This window comes from Amphiura filiformis, chromosome 12, assembly GCF_039555335.1.
Source record: "Amphiura filiformis chromosome 12, Afil_fr2py, whole genome shotgun sequence".
In the NCBI taxonomy this organism is placed as follows: Eukaryota; Metazoa; Echinodermata; class Ophiuroidea; order Amphilepidida; family Amphiuridae; genus Amphiura; species Amphiura filiformis.
In genome coordinates, this window is record NC_092639.1 from 46961924 (window position 1) to 46975551 (window position 13628).

Consider the following 13628-nt stretch of genomic DNA (forward strand, 5'->3'; position numbering starts at 1 on the left):
AGTTTTAAATATCAAAAAATTATGTTGGGAGACAAAAACACACAGGCACTCATGCACAGAAGCATAGTCAGGACTTTTTTTTTTTGGGGGCGGGGGAAGACAACTTACAGGGGGGTAAAAAAGTATAAAAGGCCCATTAAAAAAATATCATCAGGGCAGCCAGCATCCAATGGGGGGGGGGGCAAGACTTCTTACAGGGAGTAGCTTCCCACTTTTCCCCCTAGCCCTTCGCCTACATTAGCTATGACTGCTCATGCACATATTAAAACCTTGGTGTTTTGGGGACGGGGAGGGCAAACATCTAGTTACTTGCATGTGCCTGTCATTTGAAACTTCTTTTTCAAAAGATTACACCCAATGCCAATATAATGCTTGAAAGCTACACCCAATGACCCCCTTTTCATCAGTTCTTCTTTTATCGCTAAAAACACAATGGTTTGGGCCAAAATAGCAAAACTTTGCATGCTTCTCGAATACATTCACTTTAATTTTGGACTAAAATAAAATTGAAAAATTAGACTTGTTTGAAGAACATCAAAAATCCACCCAATGACCATGCCAAATGACCTCTTTTTAAAAGGTTCCTCACTGAATGATCACCTATTTTTTAAAATAAATCCTACACCTAATAGACCCCTGAGTTATTCTTTGGTAGGTACAGGGATGTTCCTTTCATATTCGAGCCCCACCCCCCCCCCCCCTTCTGGTCTTCATTGGTCTGACCCAATGCAAAAATCTACTGGTACTGGCACAGTGCCACTGTTGAAATCTGACCCTGCCCTAACCTAAAATTCCCTAAAAACTAACTAAAACCATTTTGGACTAAATACTACAGACTATTGGGCTGCTCCCCTTTATTACAGCATATCACAATATACATGGGTGTATTTTTTTGGGGGGCTTTGGGGCGCCAGGTAAAAGTAGGGGCGGTCAAAATGAAGGGCGGCGGAAGAAGAAGGGCAGCGGAAGAAGAAGAAGGCGGCAAAAAGAATTAGTAAAAAAAAAAGAGGCGGACAAAATTATGATAAGTATAAAAATTTTGAAAAAATTGTACTATACATCAAAATGTGTTGCTTTTAGGGCGCTAGCGCTTACAATCCGTTTTTTTTGTTTTGCTCTTCACTTTTTCAAACGACCGGAAAAAAAAAAATTGGGAGCGGCCACGGTACGCCACTGATATACGTATGTGAATTGAATTGTTCCTACAGTTTGATCAGCTCACAATCGGCGGGCCTTATAACATCACAGATTAATATCAATATATTTAATTTCGAGAGTTATCTTCTGACATCTCAACAGAGGTAACACAAATACAAATTATTAATTCAAGTTCTATACTTTGTCAACATGCATGCATAATATAGTCCAGACAGGTCAACTATGTGGGTCTATTTTTCGATGTAGTGGTAAAAGCCTAACAATACAAGTCGATTACAAACTGATCAACTATAGTTTAGGCTTTGGTATCAAATTGTCCCTTGATCAATGTAGAAAAGAATTACATCTCAAATCTGCCCACTATTTATTTTTTTACCAAGCCAAAAATCTAATAAAAACAAAACAAGTGTGTGTGTGCTAACAGGGCCGGATAAAATCCTACCATGACCACACTGTAACTTAAGTTTAAAAAATCTTGCTTCAAGTTGCTAGAGTATGAACCTTAAATCCTCACTTTGCAGAGACAAGTGCGCACATGAAAAAAAGCAATATAAATTTCAAGGGACAAAATTAGCCTAATTAGGACAATGTGGCCTGAAAATGCCCAGGAAGATGCACATTACAACTTATTCCAACTTTTTTGTTAAAATCTGTTTTCAGTACTATTTATTTTCCTTTCAAAATGTTGGCTCCCCTAGATCGTGGCCCCTGGAACCAGGTCCAAGGTTAGAGGTTAATAACTGTGCATCGGTTGTTTGGAGGGCATTGTGAAAAATCTAAACATTTTGCTTTTGGAACCGAAGATATTCCGACGTCCAAAGCAAAATGTTTAGATTTTTCACAATGCCCGACATAATAGCGATTGAAAGTTATTAACCTCATTCATAACCGTCACTTTGATATCTTCACTGTACAAAATAACATGAAATTTTGCTCAAAAGTTTGTAAAAATAGATGATTTTTACATCTTCCCTTTCCAAAAATCGATCAGGCTAAAACAGGATGACCAATAACATAAGTGCGTATCACAATCTGTGCAAATATGGTAGCGCACAACCCAAATACGGCAGCCAGTGAGCGCGCAGTTTGTTCGACGCACAATACGGTGCTCGCGGAGGTTACTAATATTTACTTTTCAACAATTACGCATTTTGCGGTCAATTGCGAGATATTAATGGCCTTGATTTGCGTTCATGTTTTTACAAATAACTAAATGTAATTGGATCGCACACATCGCATTTATTAATGAGGTTATGAATGCCCAGTAGTAAATCCTGCACTGTGTGCTGTGCTAACATACCCTACATGCAAGTGACGACTAATAAGGATCAAATTTTGCCTAAGGCTACTGGCTTAGCAATGGCGATGCATGGCAAGCGCAAATACATACACAAAATTAGGCTGCAACAAAGTTGACAAAGAAATACATGTACTGTATATGTCACAAGAAATTCAAATTATTTATTTCTGCAATATTGTCAACTAGGACCATAACATAGTTTATACTGTATAAGTGGTAATTTTCGCGTACTGTTATTTTCGCGATTTGGAGTGAGAGACACATTTTCGCGAATGTTATTTTCGCGATTGCCCAGTCCTTCACTATACTTGTAATACATTATTGCATACATTCAGCGAGGTGTTATTTTCAGCGGTTGGAGCTCTAATCGCGAAATTCGCGAAAATAAAACCCTCGCGAAAATTACCACTTATACAGTAATACATGTAAAAATATATCATCAACTATTCGTAAGTTAACTTCACTTTAATTTCATTCTGGTTAAAAAGAGCTTTTATAAAGCGTATTGAAATAATCTTGTGCTTATAGACCTTTTTCTCGTGACGTCACTTGATCGATATTGGGGTCTCAGATGTAAACAAACAACATGTGCGTTCCACACATGCCCGCTATGTGAAAACACCAAATATTGCGTATTTTCTCATCGGTTTTGTCATCTTTCACTTCAGGTGCCACACAATAATAATGTCTAAGGGGTAATTAATACTGGTTACCTTTGTTTTGATACCACAAAATACAAAAGATATGGAAAAACTGTGATGCTATTTGAAAATCAATCTTTGTTTTGTTTTACAATTTTGTTCACTTTTTATGGCGTGACGAACTAAACGCGTACTGCGAGCTGGCAATCTCGTGCAAGACGCTTAACGTCACGCAAAGTTGATCGCGTGCGCCGGCGCGGTATATGCGTTTGGGTGCGGATGACTCGAATGCTGGACCCAATATTGATTGATTGACGTCTGAGAAAAAGGTCTATACAGGAAACAGGATGTAATGAGGTATTCCAATTCAATCCATATAGCCCTTAGGAAGACATGACCTTAATCTTCAACACAGGGAGTTTAAATATCAAATTGACACCTGAATGGGCGACTCCATTTGAAATCTACACCCCCTGTGTGTGAGATTAAGGTCATGTGTTTTCATATGGGGTTTATGAATTTCAACTGGAATAGCCCAATACTTTGAAATATAAAAATACAGAAGCCCCTTTTCAATCATAAATTGTTATGGTGCTGCACTATAGGTCTAATTCAACAAGCATAGATTCAGTAACATCTTTCTTGATCACAAACCCACAATTTTTGTATGGATCAAAAGCTTGCCTGAAATGGTGGGTTATAATAAAACATTTTAAGAATATTTTCAAATATCACCACAAAATGTTTACAAAAATGTTTTCTAAATGCAAGCAGGGTTGTCTCCAGACTGAATTTAGTACCAGCTAAATTTTCATGTTATTTGTCCAAAATGTGTCATGGATCATTTTTCAGCAGTTTTGAAATAAGTACAATTTCTTTATTTCAATGCCAGTTGGCAAGCCCTCATATTCTCATATTGCCTTGAGTACAAGTTAGTCAGCCTTAGTACTGGTTACTACTGTGACCAGCACCGACTGGTGAAGTGACAACCCTGCTTACAAGACATTTTCTTTTGAAATATTTTGGATTTATATATTTTACGTGCAGTAACATTTTGACTTCTGATTTAAAAATGTTTTAAAACTTGTTATGATCTTGTTCAGTATCCTAACATTTAAAATATAAAAATGTTTCAACAAAGTTTAGTTGGATATCCTTTTTTAAAAACATTCTAACATATTTGTGTTTGCTGAGAAAGTTCTTTACATTCTTTTTCAACATGGTAAAAAACCCAAATAACATATACAATTATTAAGAAAGAAAGAAAACACAGAAACAAAAGCAGTGCACAATAATATGATATAATATTTACAATTTACAAAAGCTTTACATTATTTGTTTACACAATTGAATACAATACACAAGCAATCATTATTGTTGCATACAAGAACAGTAGAACATATTATATTAGCAACATTTCACATGGTGGTTTGGGGAAAAAATAGGTCCCTACCAGTACCAACACTGATTAAAACTCCTACTGTAAAAGTAGAAATTTTCGCGAGGTTTTTATTTTCGTGAATGGACATAAAACCGCGAAAATAAAAACTCGCGAAAATAACCTTTTGCATTAGGTTTCTATTGTATCAATATCAAAACCGCGAAATTTAATTCTCGCGCAATTGACAAAATCTTCAAAATCGCGAAAATATCTTCTCGCGAAAATATTGACTTTTACAGCAGCTTCCATGCCTCTTGTGGTCTCACATGAATAGGTAATTTGCAAGTAAAACATGAAATTCTCAATTGATCTTGCTATAAAAAAGCAAAATTTACCTAAATATTACAGAGGTTGATTCAATAAAATCAGAGAATACACTGGGGTCATCAACCACAAGTTTGAAAAGGCACAGTCATCTGCAGTACAACTTTCATTTGATTTAAATGTTAAGATGGGCATAGCTCATATGATCTAGTTGGCTCCATTTGTATTGATAACAGCTGAAGATGACAGAGCAAGAGTTCCAAACGGGTAGGTCTCGACCCTAAAATGGCCAGCGAGTGGTTGCACTTTCAAAAATGCCTGGATTGCATTCAAAAGAAAGTCTGAGAACCCCTGTGACACAGAGATAAACATTTTGACTGCTCATCAGTGCCAGAAGTGGGTAAGTGCAATAGCTGCCATGTGTAGATGAGTACAATATACTGCATGTAAATTGCCTAATGTTCACAGGGCACCTATTTCCCTTACCCACTTCTGGCACTGAGCAGTCGATTTATTGTATTGATAGGCCCAATCATGATTGTAAAATTTAGTTGAACTTAACAGATAGAATATTTACACAAACACAAATAATGAATACAAGCGCTGTTGGAAAAAAATACTTATAGTAGGCTATAATAAATTATCAATTGCAGTTTCTTTACATTTCAAACCCTGAAAAACTGATTGAGTGTCTTCTGCCCTTTACCAAGAGGTACCACTTTCTTCTTCTTGGTCACTTTACTTGTTTTCTTTGCTTTCTTACTAGCCTGAGAGCTTGAGGCACCATCAGTATCAAGTGTTCTTTTTGGTTTTCTATTTTTACTCTTTTCTACCAATCTACATGATGACACCTCTTCATCTACTAAGTTTTCTTGATCAAGAGTTGAAGCTTTGGGAAGATTTCTGGATACAGTCTTCCCTTTTTTAGGTGTATCTGAACAATCAAAGTTATTGCCTGTTGACAGATGGTTAGAAGACGAGCCATGGTTTGTGACTCCGTCGTTGTTGGGTGATATGAGACGACTGCGATAACTCCCGCCTTCAGGAGATACTGCCCAGAGACTGCTGCCCTTGCTCGCTGGTTTACGTTGCCTCTGTGCAGGGCTGATGAAGAATTCAATGTCATCGTTGTTGTCGTTGCTGGTGGCAACTGCTGGTTTTGCCCATGTCATGTCAGATTGATATCGTTTTGGACCTGCGGGTGTTGCATCCTATTTATCATGGGAGAAAAGTAAAATTCACAAGTCAGTTTGAATCCTGTAACACATTACCAATAAGCCTATTTATCTGAGCTGATTGATTTATAGAAATTTATTGAATTCTGAAATCCCTATTTCCTACCGCTAACATAATGGAACATATTGTTTTCTCTGTAACAAAATGTACATAACCGACACAATCTTGTCCAACCAAGTCAAATAAGGCTGGCAATTTTGAAAATTGAGTTATTATCTTTACCAACTTGCCCAATATCTAAGAATGCTATTGCTTAAAGACTTACATATAGCATAAGTGGTTGTGAAAGTTTTAGAATTTATAATGATTAATGGTTTTTTTCCTCCACATTTTTGCCTATATCTCAATTTCATAATTACCACCCTGAATTGGTCTGCTTGGATAAGATCACGTCAAATTTGTTTCTGTTCATGTAGTTGTAGGTTGTGTAAAGTGGTAGTTTTTTTAATGTAATTTTCCCCAATTTAATTACCTTGCTTGTTTTTAAATTCCCAATTTTAAGTTTTCTTTTGAAGACAATACATAAGAATGCATTTATTTTTGCAGGAGCTGTACTGAGCGCAAAAATTGTGAAAAAAATTAATGTTCCGTAAAAATTTCCACTTTTTTACAGTAATACAATATGAAACATTGTGTTCTAATTGAGTTTGAATTTATATTGAAAAGTAATTTACAGCATATTACAGAGATGCCAACATTAACATCCAGAAAATAGGGAGGATTCAAACAAAACAATAGGGAGGTTTTTAAAATTACATGCAACTTCAATGGTACATAACTTGTCAGAAATAGGGAGGTTGCCAAATTTGGGTGTCAAAATGGACAATTAAAAAAAAAAAATAGGGAGCCTCCTCTAGAAGAGGGAGGGTTGACACCTCTGATATTACAATCACAGACCCTAAAAAATATACAATTATTATAGTCTCACCTTCTGGCTGAAGAGTCTGCTTCTCAGTGTCTGGTATTCTGGAGATGATGGGTCTATTACCTCTGGTGATCTACAATAGAAAAGAAAAGTCACGTTAAGTGTATGACTGGGTCAGGTTTGCATAAATTCTTTTTGGAACAAAGTACATGTAGGCACTTTTAAAATGACTGGTAACCTTCACAGTCACATATATCCATATCCACATTTCCCTAGGAACCCATTTCACCTATCCTAAGATCGGCTCGTAATAGGGGAGAATTATTTGCTTTTTGTTACTGCACGAGTCATTAAGGTCCCAACAACTTACGCCTGCTTAAATTCACAAAAGCGTTCATCAGTCACGCAATACGTGTAGGTGTTGCGCCCACCTGTGTATACGTCAATAACGTCATTCTATATCAATCCACAGTGTTATGAATCCCACCTATTACGAGCTGATCAGAGTATAGGAACTCATTTTAAAACTCTTAGGAACCTCACCCCTCGCTCGATGTTACCTGGCATTTCAATTGAGATAGCAGAGATGATACTAAATCTGTTTTTGAAATAAGTACACACATGTATGATTTCATTGTAAGAGAGCTGACAAAATGATATTCTGACATACCTGAATTGAGATAGTAGAGATGGTATTCTCATAGGGGTCTTCTGGCTGGTGAATCCATCGGTCAATGCCTGGATAGGTTTGTTGGTCATTACACGGCCAGCCTCTCGGTCAAGAACACCTTGAAGCACTCGGATTGTCTTCAAACCATACACGATACGGCCTTGACCGCCATCAATCTATAAGAACAATGATTCCACTTTGCATCAAAGATCCAAATGTTATTTAGATAAATACACTGGTGATGGGGAAAGAGGTAAGATGGGGAAAGAGGGGAAAGAGGTAAGGATTTTTATTTTATACTTGCTTGTATGCTTCTCATGTCTATGCATGTAGTGCAAAGAAAAGTAATGTTTAAATCTTTATTGTAAATGGTTCAAAGAAATCCCACTACAGTAACATCAGTCCATTACATCTCCTTTTTCTTTATAATTTTTTGCAAAGTTCAGAGATGCCAGTCAGTGTTGTCAAAAAATTTCCTGAAAAATGTACTTTGCCCTTACCTTTGTACAGGATCATCAAAGTAAAATTTCCTGAAATCAGGAAATTTCCTGAAGACTGGCGACATTGAAAGTTCCTTTTAAGCATTCACCATCGCGTATATGTGTACAACGTCAAGCGCATGCATATCGACCTTGTGCAAAATTATATGCTCTGAATGGTTAGGAGTACGCTTAATTTGTAAGGAAATCTGCAAAATATTACAGCTGTCAAACTTCTTTACCCCAAAACTATTATGGGAGACAAGTCTAATAGATGTGTGCCCCAGGGGGGCCACTGATATAAAAAGTTGTAAGCATGCGTGTGAACAAAAACACGGAATATGGGTGGTTTTTTCTACTGCAACACGGGCCCGCACGGGCCCGTGTTAAGGGTCTCAAAATCATTGAATATAGCAAATAAGGGTGTCATTTTTGACACCATGTGTCCGTGCTAAGGGTAGTTAAATCTAATCACATTCCTACCCCTACAATCGTCATAATAAAATATACTACCCTAATAATGCAGGCGATAATTATGTTGAATAATGATAACTGAGTAGGCCTAAGCCTATCAAATCCAGTTAGGAAGTATCCAATTAGAGTATAATAATAAAGGAAATAAGAAACCTTGACAGTTGATGTCTTTTAGCCTACTTTTTTCTTCAAAATTGATCATGCATCCTTGAAGGGTTGGATTTAATCCACTTGTAACTTTGTCCTTGTTAAGGGTATGTTAACAAACCATTATCCTTGTTAAGGGTCATTTTGAAGACACAATGGTTGTCCTTGTTAAGGGTGCTTTTCTGAAGTGCATTCACACGCATGCTTACAACTTTTATATATGAGTGACCCCCCTGGGATGTGTGCCCAATAAGGATAAGGTGCTCGACTCATAATCCATAGGATGCGAGTTTGAGCCCCACTTGTGTCAAAGTGTTGTGTCCTTGGGCAAGTGTTGTGTCCTTGGGCAAGGCACTTTATCCTCATTGCCTACGGCGGTGGGGTGGGGTTGGATGTTTCTATAGTTGTTTGTTTCGATGTTGCAATATTGCCCCTGATTTTAAAAGCTGCTGCCTTCAAACTGCATTGTGTCTGTTTAGCAATTTGACCTGTGGGTCACCATTAGAGTTTGAAATAAACCTTACTTTTTACTTTGATAGAACAAAACATGTTTAACATTACACATACCTTTCTAGGAGGGCTTTCCTGAAGTGGTCCTTTCCATACTCCCATAAGAGCACCCATTTCTTTCTTTAACTTCTCAGCAACTGTATCTATGCTAGTCTTTCTTAAGGTTTGAACTTTGCATTGGCACAGGGAGCTGCGGACGGAGCTGATCACCTTCATTACAGCAGTTCTATATCAAGAGAAAAAAAGTAGCGCTTTGTTTTGAATTACAAAATGAATTGTAAAGAATGTATCACAAAATTAGCTTACAAAAGGAGAATGAAATACATGCAGTTTCAGTTTACTCCATCAAAAAAATAGTTTGAGAACTTTGTATGTAGCACGCATTGATTGATGTTACCCTCTATGTACTTGTACTGAATATAATAAGGCAAGGTTCCAAGCTATCACTCCTGGATAGAGAGTGAACAAAATGTTTTGAAATCCATCTTCAGGTGAATCAATCATAATTGATTGAGTTTGACCATGTCTCACACCACATTTCATGACAAATATGTGACCAGCTCCAACAAAACTCGGAACAAGTCGCCAGATATATTTTTGAGTTATAGGCCTTTAAAGGTGACATTCCCATAAAAAATGAAATTTTGGAATTCTTACTTTCATGGTATTTAACTGTGGGACTAAGTGGACTTTAAAATCCTTGAAAGTACTTGTTAAAAAGAGGGTTATTTAATCAATAAATAAGAGTTCAACTATGATAATCCCTATTCAATCCAGTGTACGGCAGGAAACTAATTGACCCATTACTCAGAATATACAGCAATTTGGCAAAAATATCAAGGTACCATTTACAAAATTATCCAGATCTTCAAAAATATTGATGCTATGTATATAATTTTTGTATAATTTTAAAGTGTATTGTCTATGCTTACATTTTTATTCAAATCATGAAATGTAAAAAATGTGACTTGTTCCTTGTTTTGTCAGAACAAGTCACATATTATATACAAAAATCCAGTTAGGCAGATCAATAAGCATGGATTTCATGAAGCGATTTATTGATTGCATACCTTGTATCAGGAACCTCCTCTACCAATGTCTGTAGCTTCTGTACAGCAGTGACAAATTCACTTAGACCTTTGATGTGAGGTGCTAGAGGAGAATCGGACTTGGGTCTGTAACTCTGGCCTCCAAGCCGAATTTGAGTTACATATGAAACTGCCGTCTGCATATACAGATACATATAGATGGATTATTGCCGAATATTTTGTAATATTTTAAGTACAACAAATATTAAGCTGATATTAATGTCACCGTATAGATACAGCAATAGATACCATTAATGGGCTATTCCAGTTGAAATCCATACACCCCCTATGGACATGATCTTAATCTCTCACACAGGGAGTGTGAATTTCAAATGGGGTTACCTGAAAATTGTGCCCCCTGTTGCATAATTAAGGTTACAAAAATGTATGTCTTCCATAGGGGGTGTTTGGATTTCAACTGGAATTGCCCAACGTACATCCTCGACTCACCAATATGCTGTCACTATTACTTTCTGGTTAGGGTTATGTTAAATTGGTATACACAATGACTATTATTTGGTCCCTCTCATCTACCAAACCTGAAACAAATCTTTGAAGACTAATATGGTGTTTCTATGAGTCTTTCTCATGAAATTTGGAATATCCCAATCCCAGGTAAAAATCCCAGCTACACAACTGGTATAAAGGTGAGCTATGGCATCCAGTAATTGTCTGCTGCGCCAGCCCTGTTCTTCTTCTTCCGTATTAGTGCCTCCCTCACATGTATGAGTATTATCGCACTGTGTACAGACAAGCTGTACTTATTTTTACTCTGGAACCTAGAGACGATGAGTGTATTTTTGAAGTACAGTCAACAGTACCGGGATGATTCCCTGCTCTTTTCGAATAGCCTGTGGCGTTCTTTAACGTGCACACTGCATTAATGTCAGATCTGTAGATGAAAAGTATCTATCAATCCTGTTTGGTTCTAGATAGAAGTTCAAGAACAACCACAGGCTCAGTGCAACACTGCCTGGTCTCCATTTTTGACGAAAATAAGATTTTGGTTCCAAAATTGTCAGAAAATAATGTGCTTTTCAGTGACAACAAAAACTATGTCAATTTCAAACTCCAATAGACCAGTGAAACAGCCTTACAAAGAGGCTAGAATTCTTAAAACAGAGGTGTAAGCGAGGTAACGATCCACTCCCTGAAAAACATGCGAGCCAAAGGCGAGCACCTCGCCAAATTTCCGGAAGTGCACGGGCTTGTCCGGGGAATAGGCTGCAGGGTATCACCCCCCTCAAATTTTTTTTTTTTTTTCTGCTCTTTTTATGACGAATTATCATCATCCAATCCCGGAAATGTAAAAAAAAAAAAAAAATTAAAAAAAAAAAAATTTTAAATTTTTTTTACATTTCGAATTTTTTTAAATTTTGGCAACATTTCCGGAATTCGGGAATTTCCGGAAGACTTACACCTCTGTTAAAATGCAATTTTCTAAAAATTGCCAAAATGGAGATAGGTAGTGTTGCCCTGATCCCTCAAAACATTAGAAGTACTGACCTGGAACATGGGCATATTCTTAGCCCTAGCTTCATTTTTGAGTGCTGTGAAGCCATCATGGTTCAACTCATCCATTGTTAGACTCAAGCATCGTGCTAATGATATCTCATCACTTGAGTTGACTAGTAGTGTTAGGTATGACATAAATAATTGCCTGGCTAGTACCTGTAAAAAAACAAACATGTGTAATAAAAAGTTTATACCTTTGTTGGATAAGTCAAGTTAGCTAAATTGGTATTTAAGGCACATGTGCTCGTATGTGATGGTAGTGATAAGTATTCACTCGGTCGGACATCCGGGAACATTGTCCCCTTTGCAGAAGCGCACCCATGCGGCTTTTCCCCTTGTGTGATGTCTGCCCAACCAAGGGAATTCGAACCCTGGACAGGGTTTGAGTGATGCATTGAGCCAGCTTAAAATTCTAGGGAGAAACAGGTAGTTGTCCAATGTCCATTTATTTGCTGTGTGTCTTACTGTCTTGCATTGACCGGTTGACTTTTTGCGGTAAATTCTTTGATGTAATTTTACACGAAATTAGGGTTAGGGTTACTGTTAGAGTTAGGCTTCACTTACATGAAGGATCGACCCTTTTTACAATACAATCACAATGGCATTTTGAAATGAGCCACGCATAGCTATGTTTTGCATACTGTGCTTGCAGGGCCTGCCTTTTGAGGAGAGCAAGAACAATCGCTCTCTACTGCTCTCAGGTAAATTCCAAAAGACAGTCCCTATTTCACATACATTGCTTGATAGGCAGTGGTGAGCTCTAAATCTGAGTGCCGGGCTCTGCCGCCCGCAACCACAGCTACATCCCTGGTGATGTAGATTGCAGTGTTTTCAGTGTATACAAATCAATTATGTCTGACAAGTCAAAATAAGAATCTGACCGATATCAAACTCATTTTCATTGCTCACATCATATAAAGATCAAAATTTACCTCTGATGCAGATGAGGAAGACTGCGATGGTGCCAATTCACACTTTTTTGGAGCCAGTGTATCAAGTACATTTTCTTCACATCTCACATGATTATTGCCATCTGTATTGTCTATGTTAATTTGATGGTAGCTTCTGGTAGTACTGAGCAGCTTCACAATCTCCACCTACAGAGGGGTAGGAATATGAGGACAAGGTTATAATTGCTCTAAACTCTCAATTGTTTATTCTCCAATGCAAGTTTATAAAAGTTTCAGTTGTATACAGAGCCATTCAGAGATGATCCTTTTGGATCTGTCCCTAATGTCAAATGTTAATGCTTTGATTTTATATTTTGAGCATCAAAATGATCGCATCAGAAACTAAAAATAGAATTAAACCAACTTTTTACATCAGGGGAAGAATTTTGTAGCACAGTGCGAGAAACTTGATTATTGCAATGACTATTTGTTTGCAATATTTGTTGTGCAAACATAAGAACTTTATAAGAATCAAGCTTGATTCACACAAATTTCTAGCCCTACATATCACTAATTACAGAAGTAACTTACTATGCCAACACAATTATTGAAAAAAATGTGACTACGAGCTGATATACTTTTTTTTTTTTATCAGAGCTGGTCTCCACTATATCTCTTATTTTATCCCTTGAGAAAGAAAAGTTTTGTCTTTTCGAAATGTCGGGTTTTTAACTTTGTTTTATGTCTTGTGTTACTCCCCCATTGGATGCTGTGTCATATTTTAAAAGTTAAAGTTAAATCCTTCCCAAGCCTTTCGGCCCATTGGGCAGCGCCTATCTCCGTTTCATAACCCTAGGCCACATGTCTGCAAGCAGAAAAGCTACAGCAGGGGGTTAGTCCACTGGTAGCCATGTGTTTAACTTTCCCTACTCCATTCTTTCAATGCCGAA

General features: G+C 37.2%; 1 protein-coding gene across 1 annotated transcript in view; it reads right to left on the bottom strand.

Moving 5' to 3' along the window:
* Positions 1-5034: 5034 nt before the first annotated feature.
* Positions 5035-13628, bottom strand: part of LOC140166301 (PCNA-interacting partner-like) — a 36097-nt gene continuing 27503 nt past the window's right edge. Inside the window, exons 5-11 of the mRNA XM_072189718.1 lie at positions 12721-12885; positions 11780-11944; positions 10256-10410; positions 9243-9411; positions 7576-7751; positions 6969-7038; positions 5035-6015 (exon numbers count right to left, since the gene is read on the bottom strand). Coding sequence (XP_072045819.1) covers positions 5470-6015; positions 6969-7038; positions 7576-7751; positions 9243-9411; positions 10256-10410; positions 11780-11944; positions 12721-12885 — 1446 coding nt within the window. The 3' untranslated portion in view covers positions 5035-5469. The remainder of the gene's footprint in view (positions 6016-6968; positions 7039-7575; positions 7752-9242; positions 9412-10255; positions 10411-11779; positions 11945-12720; positions 12886-13628) is intronic.